Genomic DNA, 14868 nt, shown 5'->3' on the forward strand with positions numbered 1-14868 from the left:
AAATCAGTGTAGTGTTCCTCATCTCCAGCTCAGTGCTCACTCAGTACTCAGCTTCAAATGACACTAAACTGCCTAATGCAACAGTAAATAGAACAAATATTGTCCTCTCCACGGCTTTATGACCATTAGTGATACATTAGCTGAAAAACCACATTAATGCTTTATTAACAACAGACGCAACTTGGCTAGCAATTGAACCAGCTATTACTTCCTATTAAAAAGCAGCAATATGACTTAACCTAGTTCTCTTCTAAAGCCTCTTTTAAAAGAGGAAATTTAATAGATATTGGCTTCCACCATGGAACAAAAATCCCAAATTTTGACCAGCCAGTTGTTACTAGGAGTGTTTGCATGAAATCAGTTTTCTAAATTAATATATATGTCTTTGGCAGAAGTATTTTCTTATCACTCCTCTTAAAATGTGGCATCAAACTAATGCACAGAAATAAGAAGTTTGGACTAGAGAGGTAAGAAATAGATTTTTTTTTCTGTTCATTTAATAACCTCTGCATTTCCATTTAACTTAAGCATCTCTCTGTGACTATAAGAGGCATGGGATTGCTCCAGAAAATTGCAATTAGTTATATATGCAAGGAGTTTCATGTTTCCATGGGTTATACTGAATACAACCACTTCCCAAAGTGACTTTGCTATGACATTAGCTTATCACCAATATTTCAGGAAAACAATATTATCATTAGCTTATCATCAGCATTTCAGAAAAAATCAGGCCTGCATTTTTATTGTATGTTCACTATATTCGAATCAGCTCACATTTCAACACTGCATAAGCCACTTTTTACTGATCCCTCAGAAATGTCTAATCTATAGTAATATTAATGAGTTTTTTTAAAGCAAGGAAAAAAACCTCGTTAGCCCTCCAAGACTTACAACTGCTTCTCCCACACAGGTTCTTTACAGAAAACATATTTTTGGGGGAAAAAATAAAGGACATAGACTGTAGATCAATGAATGCCCAAAACTAACCTTTAACTTGGTTAAGGTATGCATATCTGCAATGAAATCCAGCACCTCCCCAACATATTGCCTCATGCATTCCATTGCTGCTGTTCCACACTAGAACACAAAGCAAAAAAAAAGTTTAAATACCAGGTTTTGAATATGTTTGTGGTTGTGTCTTTGTTTCGTGTTCATCAATTTGTCTGTCATTTTACTTGATAGTTACATTATTTTAAGTAGGAATAGGTATTCTTTGATGTTTTTCTTCTCACTGTAATATAACCTCTTATCTGATGATAGTATAAAGAGATAGCCCAGTCACTGTAGCTTCTTCATGCTTCATAAAATCCTCTTATCTGTGACAACAATAGAAGATTAACTGATTAAACTTTCAAGACTGTTCTGAAATTTACAGTGATCCAGAATCAAAGCCTTAAAGAATCCATGAGAGTTTAACAACTCGGTTCTGCAAGCAGCTATAATCTCAGAAAACAAAATTCAGTCACAGATGCTCTCATGTTCTAGTTAGCCATGATAGAAAAAAATAGCTTAAAGGATTGCTTTCAAGTATTTTACATGTAAACATCACTAAAATGAACACCATTGACATTTAAGTGTTACATTTTTGCTAGTGTTTTTTTTTTTTTTTCAACTAACAAATGTTTCTGGGACATTCCTGAAGCAAAATCACTCAAAATACAGCACTCGAATGGCACTTAAGCTAGTTGCAGTTTTCCAAAGTGGGGCAGCAAGGATTGAAAAGGGTGAATTAAATCCTTCACAAACTGCTCCGGTTTGACCATAAAGGTGTAAGCATTGAGAGGCAACTTGTGCTGGAGTAAGAACCTCAAAAGGAAAACAAAAGGACTCACTGTGCTGTTTACTGTATTTCCACAGCACAAATTTTCATAATCCTTTTCTTAGGGCAAAGTGAGAAAGGCAAATCTGGCTTTTGGCTACTACAAGATGTGCCCAAGGTGTGCAAAAGAATCAACTGAGCCGAGCTGTCAGATTAAATAAAGGCTTCAAACAGACCAGAACCCTAGAGTGAAGCTTTCAGAAGGTGACACGACTGATCCACTGGGTGTCATAGAAAACTTTTCTTAGCATGTTAATAGTCTGAAGTGAAGATAATGCTAGCTGAATTCAAGGAGAATTCATTCTCAGGGGCCAAGCAAAAGCAGTGCTTAACTTTAGAAGTTAAATGATTAAATTATGTATCTTTTTTAATTCACCAAAAAAATACTGTATCCAAAGTCAGTCTAAGGGCAAAACATAACAGTAAAGTTCACAGGGGAAAACTACTCTTCTTTGACTTCTATTTAATTACCTACACTTTGAAACAAAGAAGCTGATTACCTTGAGTATACAATGAACCACATTCAGTTTTGATCACAAAATTATTAAGCCATAGTTGAGTTTCAGTGGTTGAAAACTGAAAAACTGCTAGCATTTATTTGAAAAGGAACTGACCTGGGCATTTATCATTTTTGCATGTTAATAGCAATCTACATGGTGTTGAACTATGCCACCTTCTAGCTTTTGAAATGCCATGCCTGTCAGTTCCCTTCACAGAAAAACAAACAGTAAAACAAGGTCACCTGCCAGCACTGTCAGCATATCCTCCATCCAGTTCTAAAATACTGAATAATAGAATAATATAAATATACTACACTCATATCTCTGAAAATACCACTCAGTTACAAAAGACTGCTCCCCAATCATCTATTCTGTTTCATTCAAGCAGCAGGCAGCCTGATTCTCTATGACTTCTGAAATTATCACTGTCCTATCACGTCTTTCTAGTCCATCTATTTAAAGCAAGTACAAAATTAAAATATTCTGTTGGGACAAAAGGTATTATTCAAGATTTGCATTAAAAAAAATCCACACACTTCAGAAGATAGATGGGTAAGATCCCATTAGGCAATCTCTAAAACTGACAGAGATACACACAGGGAAGGAAGTTTTTCCTCAGCTTGTGAAGCAGGCTGGGCTGCCACAGGCTTCAATGCCATGGGCATCAGAAGAGAGGGGGAGAAGGCCTGATGCAAGCCAATCCAATCCATTTATTGCATTCCAAACATGTGTTTATATACCTTTCATCAGAAGGCTACAAATTGTATTAAACTGCAATTGGTTACATGTACTTGCGTTAGAAATGACATACTAATCAGTGTAGACATTCACCATATCCTCTCAACAACATGTACATTGTGGCTAAGCAACCTAAGTCAGCAGAGACAGGCAAAAACCACAGGCTCCAGCCTTACATTTGTTACACCATTCTCTAAGGTCATTCCAAGCTTCCATTTTATCTCAACTCAGCACTTACTGAGCTCATGCACTCTCGCCTGTCCCTGGCTTAGGTTCCAGCATATAACATTCAGACATTTCCACAGAATCACTACATTGAATATTACTATTCCCAACACTGGGCTAAGCCCCATTCCTCTGCTTGGGAATGTGTCATGGAACAAGCCAAGAGCTCCAGTTGTGCGATGTCCCCACATATTCACTAGGTGCATATTCAGCACCTAGGCAATCATGAGCACTGGTAATACAGCTGCAGCCAGCAGCACGACACAGATGAATGCCTTATAAACTGAGTTCTTTCTTTAACCAGATAATCTTTTGTGAGAACAGAGGCAATGGCTTGCAGCTTTCCTCCCTGCTACTTTTTGTTGAGACGTTCAGCAGGTCGGTTCCCCACACAATGTCTTAGTGAGCGCAGCCTCCAGCTAAAGTCAGTTGCATGACTAAAGACTGTCAGTGATAGTAAGGGTAACAATATCAAACTCTGAACTTTTCCAACATCGATAAAAAGGAGGAAGCACCTCAACCACTGCCTGCAATACACCTTGCCAGCCAAAAAATAAGTTGAAAGAACACTGAAATGAAGCAAAATGAGCTGAATAACACAGATGTAAAAAATTAAAACCAACAAAACCCCCACAAACAAACAAAAAAACCTAAGTGATGGAGTCTGATTCAGTACTTACTCCAGGCATAGAGGCAATCATCTGTTTATGCAAGATTGTTGACTCAGCTAGTTTTGTTCCGGCATCTGCACAAACAAACTAAGAAGAAATGAATGTCAAGGGGGTTTTTAATTATTTTTGAAGCAACCTGAAGACACTAATAAGTTATGCATAACTTTACTAAAATCAGTTCAGATCTTTTTTTGCTTTTATTCGTGGTCATTTTAGATCTCTCTTTATACACAACATAGTTAACTCACTATTAAAAATTAGCTGATTTTATGAAAAAAAAAGAAAAAATAAAATTACACTTCAATGTGTATAACACACATATGTCATGAAGGAGCAACTTGAAGAAGGTTATATAATAAATGAGCCTTTCTTTATAAGCAAAAACATGTATCTTTGCTATTTCTTGCATGTATCAAATGCTCTTCTTTCATTATAGAGGAGGGTAAGGCAGCAAGCTATGCTTTTCACTTTGATATTACACCACTTTCACTGAAGCTCTACAATAATTATATGAACAACTTTGCAGATCATAACATCACAGAATGCTAGGGGTTTGAAGGGACCTCCAGACATCATTGATTCAAACTGCCCCTGCAAAACAGGACCACTTAGGTCAAGTCACGCAGAAACACGTCCAGGCAGGTTTCTGAAGATCTCCAGAGGAGATTCTACAGCCTCTCAGGGCAGCCTGTTCCAGTTCTCCATCAACTTCACAGTAATTATTTTTTTCTTACATTGAGACAGAATTTCCCGTGATTGTGTTTATGTCCATTGCCCCTCATCCTATCACTGGGTATTACTGAAGAGAGACTGGCTCCACCCTCCCGACAGCCACCTGTCAGATATTTGTAGACATTGATAAGGTCTCCTCTCAGCTTTCTCTTCTCCAAACTAAACAAGCGCAGGTCTCTCAGTCTTTTCTCTTAAGAGGAAAGTCCCTTAATCGTCCTTGTAGTGCTTGATGAACTCTCTCCAGTCCATCTCAAACTGGGAAGCCCATACCTGTACACAATATTCCAGATGTGGTCTAACTAGGACTGAATGGAAGGAGAGGAGTATATATGTTTAGCATCCAACAGCAAGTTCAGCACACTGCTACACCACTCACCACATAAGTCAACAAAAATCATTGACAAAGATAAATATCATCTAGTTCGTTTGTTTTAAGAATTATAAGAAGCAGCAGCAAAATCAACCTCTACTGGCTTCCTAAAAAGCTTTCTTTACCTTTTGCACAGAGGACTTCATGTTAAATCACAAATATTAATTTATATGTGAGAAACAGCTGAGAGACTCCATTCTTTTTCTAGGGAATGATTAGGCCTTATTTAGCTTATCTTTCTCATCAGACTGCCAGTCCCAAGGATCCTTCCTAAAACTGCAATGCAGTCAAGAGGACAGGGGAACCAAACTCAAAATGAAGAATTTCTTACAATTGCAGTCCAATTCACTGTCATTTATGTTGTCTCCCACTATGAATACTATAATACATTACGATGTCACTGCCAAAAGATTAAATGCCAGCTATATGTAAAGAAAACGGCAAAGAAAAATAACTCCCACACTGCAAAAAGATGAGAAATGGACAAATAGTCACCATGCCTCTTACTAGCCTTGTCTGCTCAGACACAGCTGTATAACAATATCTAAATGGAAATGTGTGCTGACTGGTGTGAATTACCAATATGTCATAATAGATTTAGATCATCTTCTTACAACTTTGAATATGAATGGAGGTAAATAATCTTATAAAGGTATTATATGTAACTTTAAATCCTTCTATTAAGTAATCAACAGGTCAGTTTATCATAGAAACATTAAGCAGAACCACCAGATACACACTGATTTACATTACCAGAAGGTCCTACCCAAAACAAGAGTCCCCAAAACAAAATGGACCAGATATACTGAACCTTAGAGCCTAACTGAACAAGTAAATCCTAATGAGACATTAATATAATTGAAGTCCATAGAAACATATTAAGATATCTGGTGTTGAATTGTAAGCAGAAAAGAAATACTGGGAAAGGAAATGCTAGGTGAAGAAGCATCCTATGGAAACCCAGAGAAACAGCATGTACATGATGGCTTCCATTTTCTAGGACAAATCAAGGAGATGGACAAGACTTTTTTTATCCCTGATCCTCCAGGGCACCCATGCAACAATTCTAAGGTGGGATAAAGCTAACTTATCTTAGCACTGGTGTCACCAGTGATACTGATGACACCATTAAATCTGGATGAATGTGGATGTCAAATGTACGTATTCCTAGGAGTTTCTTTATTAGTCAGCCCAAAATTGATCTGTCACTGAAGTGTTTCTAGCTTCTCCATTATCTTGAACATTTTGACTGAATCTCTGTAAACTGTGTGTAGTGCCTCTACAGAATTTTGTGCACAAGCTAATAAGCCCATGGCAACATGACTGTCTTGGAAATAAAAAACATTTTCATTTGGTGCTGTGTTAACCCTGCTATAGATTTATGGATTCAAGAAGCTGTTGAATGATTCAGACAGCATACTACTGAGGACTGCCAATTTGCACAGTCAATGGGAAAAGCAGTCATCAAGCCTCCAGTAGGCATCTATGGCAGATGGTCTAAATACAACCTCTATTCTTTACCACTGAGTGCATAAAAACAGAAGTTGGCTGCTTTGGATAGCAGGAAATATGAATCACTTCATCAGCTGCTGAAAGCAAGACATCATAAAAGACATTTATATCCACATTCAGTCCTGTTGTGTAAGGTATGAATATGAATACATCCTAACGTGAATACAGCACAGAGGAACAGTACTAGGACAAAATCTCAGGCAATTATCATTTCATCTTTGTGAGATAAGGCAAGAGAGAGTGTTGCTTACTGAGTCTATCAGGCAAATGACTCAACGTGAAGCACAAATGTTTACCAGTTAAATCCCACTGCCAAAGCTGACACGGCATGTTTGTGTTCTCAACTGAGAAATTTAGGGCTGACTAGACTGTGGGATTGCTACTTTTTGGGTAGTCATAGGACTGAGCTACACAGTGGAGTAATGCAGAAAAACTGCCTTATTCTGTAATACAGGAAACGTCAGTTCAAGTCACTAACACTGACACACATGGTACCAAGCTGCATCACTGAAGCTTGTCCACAAGACAGAAAGAGGTTGGCGGTTGCTAAGTTATTTGATGGTAGTGGCTGGGAGGACAAAAGAAGTCTGGGCTTAAAAAGGAAAATAATAAAGAAGGCAATTTTCTCCTTTTTAAATTAGATTGTTAAAAACAACCCTTTACCATTTGAAAGAGAAAATCCCAAGTGTCATTCTTCTCTGCTCCATCTCCTTTCCCTAACACTGATGGCATAATAATTGTTTTCAGAGTTATCCTAACTGCTACATAATTTTACTTGTCAATCTTACTTCTCTGTCAACTAACAGCTACTTATTTACAATGAATAATATACCAATACTCAAAGGATAAATGAACCCATAGTAAGCTCTATGAAGCTTTGAGCCCACAATGGGAGCAGAAAGAGGGATCTATGAATGATCTACATGATGAGTATCTTGCCTGAACCTTAAGGAGTGCTGTTATGGTTTTCCTTATCATTTAGTGATACTAAATGAATATAATGGTTCGTTCATTGCAATCAAGGAGAGCTCACTATCTGGGATTAAAATTGATGGATTTCAATAAATTGTTAGGTGGGACAGGCCTGTAGTTCCAAAGGGTGCCATGTGTGGTATTTTGGAGATAGAAAGATTTTTCACAAGTTTGTATATGACTTTCACACATTTTCCTATTAAAAAAAAAAAAAAATCTATCTTAACTGCTACCTCAGCAATCCACAGAATGAAAGGAACAGAAATATTGTGTATGTATTCTTTGAGAATTCCATGCTAAAGGAGAACAACTTCCAGGGACTGGAGACAGCTTACTGCCTGCCTGGATAGACAGAAACTGAGTTTTGGCCCGTGATGAACTAGCACCCCTTCACACGCAAACAGCTCACTGCGGGGGCTACATGAAGACCAGGCAGCACCATGGTCTTTGATCCTTATGGGTCACTTCCAACGTGAGATATGTTCCATGATCTTCAATACATCAGCAACGATATGCATGATTCATTACCATCTTGGGAAATGTGGATCCCAAATTTATTGTCTTTAATTTTAGTGCGGGAGTGCAAATGGATGCAGCTATGGTGCCTGCTGGCACTTTCTGCAAACATGTTGGATTTGCTTTTCCCACCTCTGAATTTGAGTTCAGACAACATCAATATGAGAATTACACAAGAATCTCTTATACCTGCACCAACAACAGCAGATTCATGTCTGGTAAGGGTGACTTTAACTTGAGCGCCTGCAGTAACTCCAGTATGACACTGCGCGTCAAGTAGAATTTGTCCCTTTCCTACAACAGAAAAACACAGAATGATCAGTTTCCTGAAATTCACTGACATCCAGTAGCAAACCATAAAGAAATTTTTTATCTATTTTGGGGAACAAAATTTTACTAAAGTGTACTTGTTTTTTCCTTTATTACAAAGAAGCAAAGATCATTCCCTGTTTATGTAATTCAACAGACTCGACACAACTTTGAAGGATAATCAGCCTCATTGATGTTCATCAGGCACTATGTCCAATATCTTAATATTTCACCAGTGAAACACAGATAGATTTTATAAAACAGTTATAAAGCCCAAGCTTGCAACGAGGCTTTCTCTCAGTAGACCCTGTGATGGTTTGGGTGTTACCCGCCCCCCCCACACACACACTTTTTAAATCACCCAGACTAGACTCAGCTGGCTCTGGAAATTGAATGAAGCTTATTATTTACAGCTTAGTACAATATACAAGCAAATATTTACAATATATACAACTATATATATAAATATGCAAGGTAAAAGGTAATACAGAAACACAAGAGCCCCCCAGAAACCTGAGTCGTCAGGAGGGGCTCCCAACCACCCTTCCACCTTCTCCCACCCCTCTCTACCTTACCCCAGATGTTGCCTTGTGCCCAAGGAAGAATGGAGGTTAGGAAGCAGGTGGATTAATCAGGTTAGGTTAGAGAGAGAAAATGCAGCTCAAGGTCCAGGCAGTGACCAAATGTCTGATGTATATTTACATTCTTGTTCTTATACAACTCAGCAAGCCTATAAGTGAAGTAGACATCACCATCGTTTCTCTTTCACAGCCTGTAATCTAGTTCTTCTCACCAAAACATTCCAGCTAGCTTCAAACTAGCACAGTCCCGAAGAAGAGAAAAGGGAAAAGGAGTAGTGACTGACACAGAAGAATGAAAGTGGCAACAGTATTTAGAATCGTTCTTTCATTAAGTCTCCCAGAAATGGTCTACATTTTATCATACTGTTTTGTTTTTTGTTTTATGTTGCCATTCCCATTAAAATAATGGTGCCTGCACTACAGCAGTTTGGACTTCTGTTTGCATTTATTAGACCAGCAGTACTTTTCCACTTACACAATTAAAACCATCTTGGCTTCGGCTGCCACAACAGAAACATTTTACAACATAGGGAGTGGAGATTAGAGCACAGAAGCCTAAAAATAGTCTTGTAGAGCTGAGATAGCAAGGAGGTAGAAGAGATAAGATGAGTCTATTATACATCTTACTTAGACATTCTCTGACTTTAAAAGACAAGACAAAAATGTGGAACAAATTTATAGCCTGCTACTGACCACAGCAACTCAAGAATTTCTATCAGCAGGAAGTCTTCCACTGATCTCACTTTCCAATGACCATTAGATGTGAAATAATGTTGTTTAATAAAGAGAGCATATCCAAAGTGTGCTTAAGATTTAAAGCCTAGGATCCTCCGCCTTGTAAATCTCACACACTTGCCTGCTAGCCCAAGCTAAGTGTGCAGAACGTTTTACTCTATCAGGGCCTCAGTTCATCTGTGACATCTGTAAAATGGGATAATAACGCTTGCCTCTACCTCTGAGAAGTCGTGTGAGGTGTAATTAGTGAGAATCAGTTTGATGGACACCTCTAGCTGCACACAGTAGCAAGTGCGACTAAAAGAGGAGTTGGAGATGAACAGCTGGAAGTGAGAGAAGCTTCAGTTACAGCAGACCAAAAACCGAGTCACAGCACTTCCCAGAGAGCTGATGTCACCACGCTGCATCTGCATAGCAGATACACAGCACTGCCAAACAAGGCTTATAGCGATGATAACACGTCTCCCACAGCACCCACCTACCTTTCAATGAACACAGACTTAAAATAGCAGCCCCTGATTTGGGAGAAGGGGCCAAAACAACCGAACGGCATGTCTTTCACACTCTGCTTGAGAGAGACGAATGGCTCTACTGTCTCAAAACAATGCATGACATACCTCGTCCCAAAGGACAGGGTGATGGCTTTGATAGCCCTTAATAGCTCAGTAGAATAGCTGCTGGCTCTGCAGATGGCTTAACAATGAAAAGAAATAATTTCTGCAGAGGCAGGAATTCCCTCTTCTAAACCCACTGTAACAGCACCACTGAAAGGCCAATGGAGACATTGCACTGGAGTGCACTCCTCACGCCAGTACACCTCTCGTGATTTGGAGAGACCACACACCCCCTGCCCTCTCCCCCCTCCACATCCAACCCCCGCAGAGAGGGTATAAAAGGACCACAACTCTGGGGGGTCTCAGTGTTGCATCTACCACAGAAGACCCTGCTAGGATGTACACCTGCCACTGAAGAACTTGAAGCGTGCATGTGAGACATCACTGAATCCAAGCACTGGTGATAACTTTCTTTCCTGCCTCTTAACTCTCTCTTTTTCCTCTCTATTTTTTCTTCTCTTTCGTCCAATTTTCCCTCTGCTCCAGTTCATTACCAAGAGTTTACATTAGCTCTAGTAGACCTAACTCATCAGCCACTGATGGGATTCGGAAGTAGAAATACTTTTGCAATCATATAACTATGTATCTGCGTACCTAAAACTAAGGAAAGATGAGCTGTGAAACATCTGCCCACCAGGAGGCATTGAGATAGAGACCCTGAGAGCCAAAAACATCAAGATAAGGAAGGAAAAAGGCCTACAGAGACTCTGAACATGGCCAGAACCGACCTGCAGTTTGGGCTCAGTGATAAGCTGCACAGCTCAGCACATCTGCAATCAAGAGGGCAGCACAATGAAGATAGCTGGCCTTCATCCTTAGGACCCCAGAGAACACCACCAGGAAAAGGTGAGGACTATGGGTGGGCAGGTGTAAAACACCTCTTGGAAGTACTCTGTATATGCATAAACCTTTCCTGGAACTCTCAGGAATACATAATAAGTAACAACATAAAAAGCACAAGGTTGGGGCCTGGGGTGTGCATGTATGTGGCAGAGAGACCCCCTGTGCACCAGTGCACTAATAGAACATACCTGCTTTACAACCTTTTGGGTTACAAGGACTCCACGTGTCACCACTTTGTGTCAGTTTGCTTTAATTTGCTCTGAGGGAACTTCTGAATCTTAGCATAACCTCACCTGCTGCCCAGGGTTGGCTCAAGACACCAGGTCATGACAACATTATGATACTAGTATGTGAATCAAGAAACCTTACTTCAAGCTCCTACTCTGGAATGAGTCCCAAACTGCACTCATCCCTGTTTGACTACATCTCTGCAGTCTTGGCAGCTAAACCCACGAGAAGCTAACAATCCAAAATAAAAATAGAAATGAATTTTTTTTTAAAATCATTTCCTTACAGGAGCAGAAAACATTGAATCAGTTCAGCTGTATTATGAAACCATTACTTGAGGGGTAAAGTACTCAAAAGTCATATATCCCACATGCATGAGTGATGCTCTCACAAGAACAGTACAATATAAGAACATCCAGAAGAGGTCAGACCAAAATGAGTGTCCTCAGTAACTTACCTCCAATGAGGACATAAGCAGACACAAAAGGAAGAATAAAAACAAGGCAAGCATGTATAATTTCCTCTGCTACTCCCCTAGCTTCCAGCTCTTTTCAGCTCAGGGAACTTCTGAGCTCAGTGTGGTTTCTGTATAATTCACAAACCCCATCGGATTTCTCTTCCACATACACCTTCCATTGACCTCTTGGACCCATGTCAACTTTTAGCACCCACAGTACTTGGCAATGTGTCCTATGCTACTGAAAAGCCTATTACCTTTACTTGGTTTGACATTGGTTCCTACAAATTCAGTATGTTCTTGCTCTCCTGCTGGAAAGGCATGAAATTAGCCATCCTTGTCTGAGTCACTTGTGACCTTACAGACATCTCTCACATTCCCATCAGTTTTTCTGATTGAAGAACTCTAACTTAGTTTCTCTGTAAGTGGAACTGATCCCACTATCTGATCATTCTTGTCACTGTTAGCTGAACACTCTCCAATTCTACCATATTCTGACTGGGACTGCGGAACCAGAAAGGTGCACAAGACTCAAGGTGCAAACAGTCCCTGATTACTTTCTAGAATTCACCACTGTTGTACACCTTCACAGACTGGAGGCACATGCACAATGCAGTGCCATGCTCACATAGCTGACAATTACATTCCCCAAAATACTAGATGGAATTTCTCATCAGTAACCCGGTACAGCACCCTGCACGTACTGGGTAAGAGGAAAGTAAAAGTCTTTCAAGTGCATTCAGCTATTTTACAGCCTAGCACCTATACTACACAAGATGTAATTGGCACACATTACTTTGTCAGAACACTGGAAAGGAAGCACAGGCTTCATGAATCCCAGCTTCCCTCTGCTCCCAAAGAAGTCTCCTAACTCACAATCTGAACCCATAATGTTTGCTAAGTGTTAAGCACAGAGACCACAGAGAGGTGAAGCAAAATCAAGCAAAATGCTTTTTTTTTTACATCTGACCTCTTACTTCCTGCACTGTAGATCAAGAGTGATGACACTTCAGTCAACAGCCTACAGCACCCCTCCTATCAAAGTCTACTTATTCCAATCATTCATGTGGTGATAAGTACATACATCGATTACACATACTTTAAGGACTTTACATTCTGCCACAGAGCTGTAAATGGGTGTTAGTTCTATGAGAATAATGCCCAGGAGACTGATATGTAAACCTGGTATCAAAGAGTCAAAAACATAACCCCTGTAGCCTCTGTTCAGCCAAGTTAACTCTCTCAAATGTCTATTCATCCCTACTAGAAACTGCTTTGCAGCCTTCAGAGTCTGCATTACCAGAGGTCTGTTTATAGAATGTGAAACTACTAAAGTTTGTTTCTAGTGGCATCTCAGGGCTCAAACTTAGTAATAAAGGTTGATAGCAAATTCGGTTCCTTAACAGAGCAGTATGCTCCAGCATAATCACAATTTGTTATCTCTGATGCTACTACAGTAACTACAAATACTGAAGATCAGCCACTTCACTATTCTTTAAAGAAATTTAATAGCAAAATCACATCACATCCAATTCAGAGTCATTCTACACTTACTTAATCAGGGTCAAGAGAATGCTAGCCGAATGCTAAGTTTAGGTTGAAGCTTCTAGAGCTGTAAGAGATAAGAAAGCCAAAAAGTGTCCATTTAGGACCTTATGATACTTGAAAAGAAAACTAAAGATAAATAGATTACAATCCACAAGAGATGCTTCTCTCAACAGAGAGTTCCAAAGGCACTGAAAAAAAAAAATCAAATTGTTGACCTGGAATAGAAATTCAGACAAGGAAATATCAGATTGACACGAGTCTTCAGACTGCAACACAAGAGGAACTGAGATGTTCCTGCCACAGGGATTAGGAAAATGCTGGAGATAAAAAAAGATTTGGAGTGGTTGTACAGCAGTGACCTCTGCAAAGTGCATATCAGAGTGGCTTGGTCTTTGAAAAGACAAGAATCCTCCACAGTTTAGCTGAAAGGGTGTTTTGTTCCAGCTGGCACATGTAAAGTTGTAAAACAAGTAATTAAATCTGAATAGTTCCAGTGTTCACAATCTATATTCCTTCTGGCATTTACTTCTACATGGTATTCCATCACAAACAGCACTCTATTTGGGTACAGTGTAGAGAAATACAGACATCACAACTGATTTCTTTTTTCTCTAACAAAGATAATGCAATGTGGAGTTACAGTAAATTAAGCATTTTGTGGCTATAAACTGTAGGAGACCATCCACTAATGGTTCCATTTCTGGGTGACCAGGATGCATCAAACTAAATGAACAAGGAGATTTTACCAAGCACTATAACCCAAGCTGCCTGTGTGCAATTAAGTACTCAGCACATTAATAGGATGTTGAACCAGCAGGCGTGCAAGAAACATGGCTTTTTTAATACCATGGCTTTAATAAAATCATGTGAAATAACCAAAAACTGTGGAGTATGAGGGCAGGAATGGTGTGGTCAGCAGGAGCAGGGAGGTCATTCTGCCCCTGTACTCTGCACTGGTTAGACCACACCTTGAGTACTGTGTTCAGTTCTGGGCCCCCCAGTTTAGGAGGGACACCGAGATGCTTGAGCGTGTCCAGAGAAGAGCGCCGAGGCTGGTGAGAGGCCTTGAGCACAGCCCTACGAGGAGAGGCTGAGGGAGCTGGGATTGTTTAGCCTGCAGAAGAGGAGGCTCAGGGGAGACCTTATTGCTGTCCACAACTACCTGAGGGGAGGTTGTAGCCAGGAGAAGGTTGCTCTCTTCTCTCAGGTGGCCAGCACCAGAACAAGAGGACACAGCCTCAGGCTGCGCCAGGGGAAATTTAGGCTCGAGGTGAGGAGAAAGTTCTTCACTGAGAGAGAGTCATTGGACACTGGAATGGGCTGCCTGGGGAGGTGGTGGAGTCGCCGTCCCTGGAGCTGTTCAAGGCAGGATTGGACGTGGCACTTGGTGCCATGGTCTAGCCTTGAGCTCTGTGGTAGCAGGTTGGACTTGATGATCTATAAGGTCTCTTCCAACCTTGGTGATACTGTGATAATTCCAAAAGTTGGACAGCCTCTT

General features: G+C 40.0%; 1 protein-coding gene across 2 annotated transcripts in view; it reads right to left on the reverse strand.

Annotated features, from left to right (window-relative positions):
- Window positions 1-14868, reverse strand: part of UNC79 (unc-79 homolog, NALCN channel complex subunit) — a 112515-nt gene that overhangs the window by 14845 nt on the left and 82802 nt on the right. For both annotated transcript variants that reach the window (XM_064142466.1, XM_064142475.1), the window contains exons 44-46: window positions 8245-8349; window positions 3963-4040; window positions 988-1077 (exon numbers count right to left, since the gene is read on the reverse strand). In XM_064142466.1, the coding sequence (XP_063998536.1) occupies window positions 988-1077; window positions 3963-4040; window positions 8245-8349 (273 nt within the window). The remainder of the gene's footprint in view (window positions 1-987; window positions 1078-3962; window positions 4041-8244; window positions 8350-14868) is intronic.

The sequence above is a fragment of the Pogoniulus pusillus genome, chromosome 1, assembly GCF_015220805.1.
Source record: "Pogoniulus pusillus isolate bPogPus1 chromosome 1, bPogPus1.pri, whole genome shotgun sequence".
NCBI classification, from domain to species: domain Eukaryota; kingdom Metazoa; phylum Chordata; class Aves; order Piciformes; family Lybiidae; genus Pogoniulus; species Pogoniulus pusillus.